Raw genomic sequence first — 10,297 nt, 5'->3', positions numbered from 1 at the left:
GTAGTGCACGCACAGGATCTGCATAGCCTTGTCACAGCAGCCTCTAATGTTGTCGGAGCTGTCGTTGAACCACTGCGTTCAAAATGCCAGTTGTTATTACTATGTTGCATGTGTTCATCATCAGGCTTGAATCATTTTGTATCTGAAGATGGAGACGCTCGCTCACCTTTCATGTCTTGCAAGCCTGATGTTAGGCATGGGTGGATGTCAGCAATGGCAGATTCAGCTGGGGCTACAAATAAATCCATCAAAAAGACGTCAGTTTCAGTGAACAATTACAATCCAGGTGGTTTATGCCTACAAATTTAGCTGAATACCTCTCATGCATCCAGCAAAAGTAGCAAAATTACCTGGGAGTGAGCTGGTCTGGACTTATCAACCATGGTCGTGTAGCTGAAAGATCAATCAGTCACATACATGGTAAGATGAGGAAAATGCAGATACAGCAGGAACATCTATTTGGTTCATGTTTGAAAAGTAATAACGAAAGCACTAGCTAGTTTATGCAAGAAGAATAGTGGAGCCACTGACGCGACAAGTGCGTCCTCGACCGCCAGCCTGTCGTCCTCCTTCGCCACCCACCGTCCGAGCTGCGACGTTCCAGCAATGGTGGAGAGGCCGGTCTCCATCGGAGACAGCTGACGGGCCATGCTGGTCGGCGCACTGTGCGGGTCGAGCACGTCTGCAGAATCAACATCAAGGACGTCAAAAGCTGGTCAGAACGATTTGACTTCAGAACGAATGCAAAGAAACGGTGCACCACAGGTATGGAAGCAAAGCATACCTTGTGAGAGGAAGCTGGGGATGACGAGGTCGCAGCCGCTGTAGTCGTCGTCGTCATCGTAGCGGCCGACCTTCGTTACCTGGTTGTTGTACGGGCGGCGGTCGGTGGTGACGGTGGGAGAATGGAGTGCGCAGAAGGCCACGGGAGCACCGGACTTGAGGAGGCTGGCCGGCGCGGCACCCTTAAAAGTGATGGCGGAAGCCATGGTCTCCCTCTCTCTCTCTCCCTCTCTCTCTCTCTGTCCATAGATGGCAGCAGGCGGCGACAGCGGAGGGCGGCAGCGGCGGAGGGCGAATGTATCAAGGCGGCAGCGGGGACGGACGAGGTTGGGGCGGTCCGACTAGGTGGGGAAGGGCCAGCTGTTTTGTGTGCATAATTTGCAAAAGACCCCCTGCTTTCCTGCACATTCAAGCGGCTCGAGACGAGGTGGCAGTCAGCATCCGCGTGGCACAAGTTGACCACTGTCAGATCAGCGCATACGTACACAAAACCGTATAATGGACCATAGATGACCCCTAGAGCAAGTTTGGTGACAGTATTTCAGGTATTTGTAACCACAGGGACTAAATCTAACGCCAGCACGAGTAAATGGACCTGTAGTGAATTTTTCTCTTTAAATCCAGTTCTATAGGCCCATAATGCATCATCAAGTTTCTTGGACCAATTCTTTCTAGATCTATTCACAGTCTTTTGTAAAATTAATTTGAGCTCTCTATTGCTCAATTCTACTTGACCACTAGACTGCGGGTGATAAGGAGATGCGATTCTATGATTAACATCATACTTAGCAAGCATCTTACGGAAAGCACCATGAATAAAATGTGAACCACCATCAGTCATAAGATATCTAGGGACTCCAAACCTCGGAAAAATAACTTCTTTAAGCATTTCAATAGAAGTGAGATGATCAGCACTACTAGTTGGAATAGCTTCTACCCACTTAGTAACGTAATCAACAACAACTAAAATATGAGTGTAACCATTAGAGGCAGGAAAAGGTCCCATATAATCAAAGCCCCAAATATCAAACGGTTCAATAACAAGGAAATAATTCATAGGCATTTCTTGACGTCTACTAATATTATCAATTATTTGACATTCATCACGAGATAAGACAAACTTACGAGCATCTTTGAAGAGAGTAGGCCAATAAAAACCGGATTGCAATACCTTATGTGCAGTTCTATCTCCAGCGTGGTGTCCTCCATAGGATTTAGAGTGACACTTGCGTAGGATCTATTCCTGTTCATGCTCAGGTACACAACGTCTAATAACACCATCTACTCCTTCTGTATAAAGGTGTGGGTCATCCCAGAAGTAATGTCTTAAATCATAAAAGAACTTTTTCTTTTGCTGGTATGTGAAACTAGGTGGTATAAATTTAGCAATAATGTAATTAGCATAATCATCATACCAAGGAGCGGTACGAGAAGCATTAATGACCGCTAATTGTTCATCAGGAAAGCTATAACCTAGAAAAGTTGTCTGCAACGGGGTTCTCAGCTCCCTTTCTATCAATAATATGCAAATCAAATTCTTGAAGCAAGAGAACCATCTAATAAGTCTAGGCTTAGCATCTTTTTTTTCCATAAGATATTTAATAGCAGCATGATCAGTGTGAATAGTAACTTTGGAATCAACAATATAAGGTCTAAACTTATCACATGCAAACACAACTGCTAAGAACTCTTTTTCAGTAGTAGCATAATTTCTCTGGGCAATATCAAGAGTTTTACTAGCATACTGGATAACATTCAATTTCTTATCAACTCTTTGCCCTAGAACAGCACCTACAGCATAATCACTAGCATCACACATAATTTCAAAAGGTAAATTCCAATCAGGTGGCTGAAAAATAGGTGCAGTGATCAAAGCTTTCTTAAGTATTTCAAATGCTTCTACACAATCATCATCGAAGACAAAAGGAATATCTTTTTGCAATAAATTAGTCAGAGGCCTAGAGATTTTAGAAAAGTCCTTAATGAACCTCCTATAAAAACCGGCATGACCAAGGAAACTTCTTATACCTTTTATGTCCTTGGGACATGGCATATTTTCAATAGCATAAACTTTAGCTTTATCAACTTCAATACCTCTCTCGGAAATCTTATGCCCCAAGACAATACCTTCATTAACCATAAAGTGAAACTTTTCCCAATTCAAGACGAGACTACTGTCTTCGCTTCTCTGCAAAACTCGATCAAGGTTGCTCAAGCAATCATCAAAAGAGGATCCATAGATGGAGAAATCATCCATGAATACCTCACAAATCTTTTCACAAAAGTCAAAGAATATAGCCATCATACATCTTTGGAAGGTAGCAGGTGCATTACATAAACCAAAAGGCATACGTCTATAGGCAAAAGTACCGAAGGGCAAGTAAAAGTAGTTTTAGATTGATCCTTCACTGATACAGGTATTTGAGAGAAACCAGAATAACCATCTAGAAAGCAGAAATGTGTGTGTTTGGATAGTCTTTCTAGCATTTGATTGATAAAAGGTAAAGGGTAATGATCTTTCTTAGTAGCTTTATTTAATTTACGGAAATCAATTACCATCCTATAACCTGTAATAATTCTTTGCGGGGTCAATTCATCTTTATCATTAGGAACAACGGTAATACCTCCCTTTTTAGGAACACAATGGACAGGGCTTACCCAATCACTATCAGCAACGGGATAAATTATACCTGCCTCAAGGAGCTTTAGTATCTCCTTTCTTACCACTTCTTTCATCTTAGAATTCAGTCGGCGTTGAGGATCTCTAACTGGTTTGGCATTGTCCTCCAAATTAATCTTGTGTCGGCATAACGTGGGACTAATGCCCTTGAGATCATCCAGAGTATATCCAATAGCAGCACGGTGCTTCTTCAGAATTTTCAATAATATTTCTTCTTCTTCCTCTGAAAGGTTAGCACTAACAATAACAGGATATATTTTCTTTTCATCAAGATACGCATACTTAAGATTATCAGGTAATGGTTTGAGTTCAAACACGGTATCACCCTTGGTTGGGGGGGGGGATCCCCTAGAATTTCAACGGGTAGGTTGTGTTTTAGCATAGGTTCCTGGTGAAGGAACACTTCATCTATTTCCCTTCTTTCCTTCATAAACATATCATTTCCATGGTCTAGCAAATATTGTTCTAACGGATCAGTAGGAGGCACGACAATAGAAGCAAGACCAATAATCTCATCCTTACTAGGTGATTCTCTATCACGAGGTTGTCTACGAAACTTAGCAAAATTAAACTCATGAGACATACCCTCTAAGCCAATTGTTCAGTATCCTTTTCACAATCAATCTTAGCATTAACTGTATTCAAGAAGGGCCTACCAAAAATAATGGGACAAAAGTCATCTTGTGGGGAACCAAGAACAAGAAAATCATCAGGATATTTAACCTTCACACACAAGACTTCAACATCTGTAACAATCCCAACTGGTTTAATGGTGTCCCTATTAGCAAGCTTAATAGTAAAATCAATGTCTTCTATTTTAGCGGGTGCAATATCATGCATAATTTCTTTATATAAATCATAGGGTATTGCACTAGCACTAGCACCAATATCACATAAGCCAGGATAACAATGATCTCCTATTTCAACGAAATAATAGGCATGCCTACAACAGGTCTATGTATCTTAGCATCCCGTCTAGCAATATTAGCAGCCTGTTCACAGAACTAAATAACATGCCCATCTAAATCATCATCCAAGAGATCTTCAACCATAGGAATACTAGGTTCAACTTTGATTTGCTCAAGAGGTGTATAAGTCCTAGTATTACTCTTACAAACAACAGTCGAAGTTTAAGCATGATCCTTTATCCTAACAGGAAAAGGAGGTTTCTCAACATAAGTAGTAGGAACAATAGGATCACTATAAGTGACAGTCTTTTCTTCAACTGTAATAGGTGCAACTACTTTTACTTCAATGGGAGGATTATATCTAAACCACTTCTCCTTAGGGAGATCAACGTGAGTAGCAAAAGATTCATAGAAAGAAGCTACTATCTCAGAGTCAAGTCCATATTTAGCGCTAAATCCACGAAAGGCATCGATATCCAGAAAAGATTTAACACAATCAAACTTAGGTGTCATACCTGACTCCTTACCATCATCGGAACCCCAATCTTCAGAGTTGCGTTTAATTCTTTCCAATAAGTCCCATTTGAATTCAATAGTCTTCAGCATATAAGAACCAACATAGGAAGTATCGAGCATGTTGCGATCATTGAGAGAAAACCGAGCATAAAAGTTTTGAATAATCATTTCTATGGAGAGCTCATGATTGGGGAATGAATATAACATTGACTTAAGCCTCCCCCAAGCTTGAGCGATGCTTTCTCCTTCGCGAGGCCAGAAATTATATATGTAATTACGATCACAGTGAACAAGATGCATAGGATAGAACTTCTGGTGAAATTCCAACTTCAATCGTTTATAATTCCAAGATCCCATATCATCACATAGCCTATACCATGTCAATGCATCTCCCTTCAAAGATAAAGGGAAGACCTTCCTTTTGACAACATCATCGGGAATACCTGCAAGCTTAAATAATCCACAAACTTCATCCACAAAGATAAGGTGTAAATCGGGATGCAATGTTCCATCTCCTGCAAATGGATTAGCTAGCAGTTTCTCTATCATACCCGAAGGAATCTCAAAGTAAATATTTTCAATAGGTTCAGTAGGTTGAGGAGCAACTCTTTTCTCTTCTGGTCGGGGTGAAGGTACCCCGAACAAGCCCCTCAAAGGATTAGTTTCCATAGTAACAAGTAACAGAAAATTTTAGCACACTATATAAATGTTTCCTTACCAAGTTCCACTCACCAAAAGCGCTACACTCCCCGGCAACGGCGCCATAAAAGATTCTTGATGACCCACAAGTATAGGGGATCTATCGTAGTCCTTTCGATAAGTAAGAGTGTCCAACCCAACGAGGAGCCGAAGGAAATGACAAGCGGTTTTCAGTAAGGTTTTCTCTGCAAGCACTGAAATTGTAGGTAACAGATTGTTTTGTGATAAGATAAATTGTAAAGGGTGACAAGCAATGGAAGTAGATAAAGTGCAGCAAGGTGGCCCAATCCTTTTTGTAGCAAAGGACAAGCCTGGACATTTTCTTATAATACGAAAAGAGCTCCCGAGGACACATGGGAATTATCGTCAAGCTAGTTTTCATCACACTCATATGACTCGCGTTCGGTACTTTTATAATTTGATATGTGGGTGGACCGGTGCTTGGGTACTGCTCTTACTTGGACAAGCATCCCACTTATGATTAACCCCTATTGCAAACATCCGCAACTACAAAAGAAGTATTAAGGTAAACCTAACCACAACATTAAACATATGGATCCAAATCAGCCCCTTACGAAGCAACGCATAAACTAGGGTTTAAGCTTCTGTCACTCTAGCAACCCATCATCTACTTATTACTTCCCAATGCCTTCCTCTAGGCCCAAATAATGGTGAAGTGTCATGTAGTCGATGTTCACATAACACCACTAGAGGAAAGACAACATACATCTCATCAAAATATCAAACGAATACCAAATTCACATGACTACTAATAGCAAGACTTCACCCATGTCCTCAGGAACAAACGTAACTACTCACAAAGCATATTCATGTTCATAATCAGAGGGATAATAATATGCATTAAGGATCTGAACATATGATCTTCCACCAAGTAAACCAATTAGCATCAACTACAAGGAGTAATCAACACTACTAGCAACCCACAGGTACCAATTTATGGTTTTGATACAAGATTGGATACAAGAGATGAACTAGGGTTTTGAGAGGAGATAGTGCTGGTGAAGATGTTGATGGAGATTGATCCCCTCCCGATGAGAGGATCGTTGGTGATGACGATGGTGATGATTTCCCCCTCTCGGAGGGAAGTTTCCCTGGCAGAACAGCTCTGCCGGAGCTCTAGATTGGTTCCGCCAAGGTTCCGCCTCGTGGCGGCGGAGTTTCGTCCCGTAAGCTTGCCCCCGATTTTTTCCAGGGTAAAAACCTTCATATAGCAGAAGATGGACACCAGAGGGCCACCAGGGGGCCCAGGAGATAGGGACGCGCCCAGTAGGGGTGGGCGCGCCCCCACCCTCCTGGACAGGGTGTGGGCCCCCTTAGGTGTTTCTTTCGCTCAATAATTCTTATTAATTCCAAAAATAAGTTCCGTGGAGTTTCAGGATTTTTGGAGCAGTGCAGAATAGGTTTCCAGTGTTTGCTCTTTTTCCAGCCAGAATTCCAGCTGCCGGCATTCCCCCTCTTCATGGTAAACCTTGTAAAATAAGAGAGAATAGCCATAAGTATTGATATATAACGTGTAATAACAGCCCATAATGCAATAAATATTGATATAAAAGCATGATGCAAAATGGATGTATCATCGATATGACCATGCTTTGTTATGTTGTGTTGATTATATTGTTGTATTGTTTTGAATAAATGATTAATTCAAGCTATTGTATTGCTATCTTTTCCAATTAAGATAATGAAGATGATTATAGTTTTAAGTGTATGTTTAATCAACTAGTACCACTATTATATTGGGATAATTAGATTTATGCCCCTAGTTGAGTCCCACTCGCCTTTTTTACCCCTAATTTCCAAAAGTCACCGGTTCTGCCCAAGTCACTTTGCTCCTCTTATGATTTTGCCCTTTGACCGTTTGACCGGTAGTTTGAAAACTTCATAACTAATTCATACTAAATCAGAAAAATGCAAATAAGATACCAAAATGTTCAGAAAAACATCACCTATATGTCAGTGTCCTTTGCATTCATGAAAAAAGTGTTGGAAAGTGCCCATCTGAGTTTTAGCTCTTATGATAACACCATGAATAGTAAAATAAAAAAATCATAAAAAAATGTGGTGGCAAAGAATGACAAATGTTTTAAGTGCTTGCCAAGTTTCATCAGGGAACAACATTCATGGAAGTCGTGGCAAAAAGATAATCTATTTTGGAGTGCTAATTGTTTTTTTTTTGCCACGACATCCAGGAATGTCATTCCCTGATGAAACTTGGCAAGCACTCAAAACATTTGTCATTCTTTGCCACCACATTTTTTTTGATTTTTTTGATTTCTTTTAGATTTTACTGTTCATGGTGGTATCATAAGAGCTAAAACTCGGATGTGCACTTTCCAACACTTTTTTCATGAATGCAAATGATACTGACATATAGGTGATGTTTTTACAAATATGTTGGTATCCTATTTGCATTTTTCTGATTTAGTATGAATTAGTTATGAAGTTTTCAAACTGATGTTTAAAAGGTCAAAGGGCAAAAGCATAAGATGAGCGAAGTGACTTGGATAAAACCGGTGACTTTTGGAAATTAGGGGTACAACAGCCGAGTGGGACTCAACTAGGGGCATAAATCTAATTATCCCTATTATAATCATCACGCTTTTCTGTATTTATGCAGACAGGGATGCTCAGCTTGATTTTAGTGGAACGACACAAAATGTTCAGATGGTTCATGTCCTCCATAATATATACTTCATCATGCACAATACATCGAATGGTTCTCCAATCATTCGTCGTCACCTTGAGTCACCGGACTATCTACTTGAATGGAGCTACCAATGTGTTTAATGCTTTGCAACATATAAATATGAAATCCACCATGCTACTCAAGATATTTTTTGATTTTAGTGGTACTGCACAAAAAGATACGTTGGTTAATCCGACTCCCATGTACCATTACAATGTGCAAACTGATGAAAAACCATGCCCGTCTGAATGGAGCTACCAACGTCTTCAAGGAAGAAGAATTCCCCCAAGTTCAAGGGAAAGAACTCTGTCCGGCAGAATACTACCTTTAAGAAGGGTAAGAAGAAAGACAAAAAGAGATATTTCTGCTTTACTTGTGGTTCAGAGGAACACTGGGCAAACAAGTGCCCAAACAAGTACAAGAAGCCAGGACAGGACTCCAAGTCTGTCAATGTCACCCTAAGCAATAATGATGGGGCATCTGGGTATGGTAATCTATTTACCATACTTTCAGTTTGTCAGTCCACCGATTGGTGGGTTGACACTGGGGCCAATATTCATGTGCGTGCTGATGTGTCTTTGTTTTCTTGCAGCATATAAATACGAAATCCACGGGGATGCTCAGCTTGATTTTAGTGGAACTGCACAAAATGTTCAGATGGTTCGTGTCCTCCATAATACTTCATCATGCACAATACATCGAATGGTTCTCTAATCATTCGTTGTCACCTTGAGCCACCGGACTATCAGATGAAAAACTAATGAAGGCCCTCACATTACACAATCATAGGCATTACATATTTTGAATTGGAAAGCTTGTCAAAGTTTAATCATTGGTGTTAGCTAGAAGACATTAGTTTAATATATTGGAATTGGAAAACCTTGTCAAATTTTGCTCCTTGACGTTAGCCAGAAGACATGCATTTGATATTTTTGAGTGGGATGCCCTTTGCTGTGAGTAGCGTCGATCGTTTTTTCCTATTCTTGTGTTTAGTTTAGAAGTAAATATTTACTCTGCTGAGATGCATAGTCACATGAATGTTGACTTATGTAAGGTATTTTAATAGTTTGTTCTGAATGTTGTCTATGTAATGACAGGCCTTGTGAGTTTGATTGCAAAGTTGAGCTTCGAATGTTGTGGCATGCGGCATTACGAGCTGTTCACCGTGCCTCCTGAGAATAATGTTGCATATTGTTTTGCATGTTGATCTAGTTCCAGTGATTTGCATGTTATGATAATCCTCTTCTGTTGTTTCTGTGCTTAAGAAGTTCATCATCTTATGTTTCATTCATAGCCTATACGACAACTCGGGTAGGTTAGAGGTGAAACCATATGATCTTCCGACCAACTCATCATCTTAGGTCGTGATTGGATCATCGTTTTCCAACCAAAACCATTTGTAAAACTGACGCTTGTAAATAAAAGCAGATGGTCTTGGGCGAAGCGCTCGTTTGGTCGATTTTGACTAGTAAAATATACATTGATCTCTCAAATTACACGCGTAACTCACCGGTTTTCATTACAGACCTCGGGCCGTCGGTTTCATTACGCCTGTATTTTATGTGTTGTTTCCGGTGACGAGTAAATTACACTTGTATCTTAATACATGTGTGAAACAATCCAGAGCTCCCAAGCGCGGCCTTACCGTTTCATGTCGGCTCAGTCTCTCGAAGGTGCTCATAGGCGTCCAGTGATCCTGGCTTCCTGAATGAGCAGCGGGCACTATATCAGACCATCCGTAGGTCCCGCGAGGCCCTCTCCATCATCCTTTGAGTCGTTGCGCTCGCTGTGGCACCGAGCATTGTCAGCATGGTCAACGAACATGAGGAATCAGGAGATGACTTTACTTGGAGAGGATGACAGTAGGGACCCACCAGGGCCTCAGCCGTACTTATGCAAGTTCCTCCTTATTATATATATACAACTATATTTTTTCCCTTCCTCCTGGATTTTCCTGACATCACGGTCCCACACCATCGTCAACCTATATAGTCAATAAATGAG

The 10,297-nt window shown here is 40.8% G+C and overlaps 1 protein-coding gene across 1 annotated transcript; it reads right to left on the bottom strand.

Annotated features, from left to right (window-relative positions):
* Positions 1–391: 391 nt before the first annotated feature.
* LOC123115909 (26.2 kDa heat shock protein, mitochondrial-like) lies at positions 392–1,143 on the bottom strand. The gene is made up of 2 exons (XM_044536952.1): positions 785–1,143; positions 392–682 (listed from the first exon to the last, which is right to left on the bottom strand). Exons 1-2 carry the CDS (start codon positions 987–989, stop codon positions 465–467), a joined length of 423 nt encoding a protein of 140 aa, XP_044392887.1. The 5' UTR covers positions 990–1,143; the 3' UTR covers positions 392–464.
* Between the last annotated feature and the right edge of the window lie 9,154 nt (positions 1,144–10,297).

The sequence above is a fragment of the Triticum aestivum genome, chromosome 5B, assembly GCF_018294505.1.
Source record: "Triticum aestivum cultivar Chinese Spring chromosome 5B, IWGSC CS RefSeq v2.1, whole genome shotgun sequence".
Taxonomy (NCBI): domain Eukaryota; kingdom Viridiplantae; phylum Streptophyta; class Magnoliopsida; order Poales; family Poaceae; genus Triticum; species Triticum aestivum.
Note: the sequence above shows the minus strand (reverse complement) of the source record. Positions and strands in the feature narration are given on the sequence as shown.

What these genes read in the sequence shown, in the direction of transcription:
- LOC123115909 (XM_044536952.1), bottom strand. Translation starts at nt 989, where the DNA reads ATGGCTTCCGCCATCACTTTTAAGGGTGCCGCGCCGGCCAGCCTCCTC. An exon ending in CCCCAGCTTCCTCTCACAAG is followed by an intron (nt 683 to 784) that starts GTATGCTTTGCT and finishes TTGATTCTGCAG; the next exon opens with ACGTGCTCGACCCGCACAGT.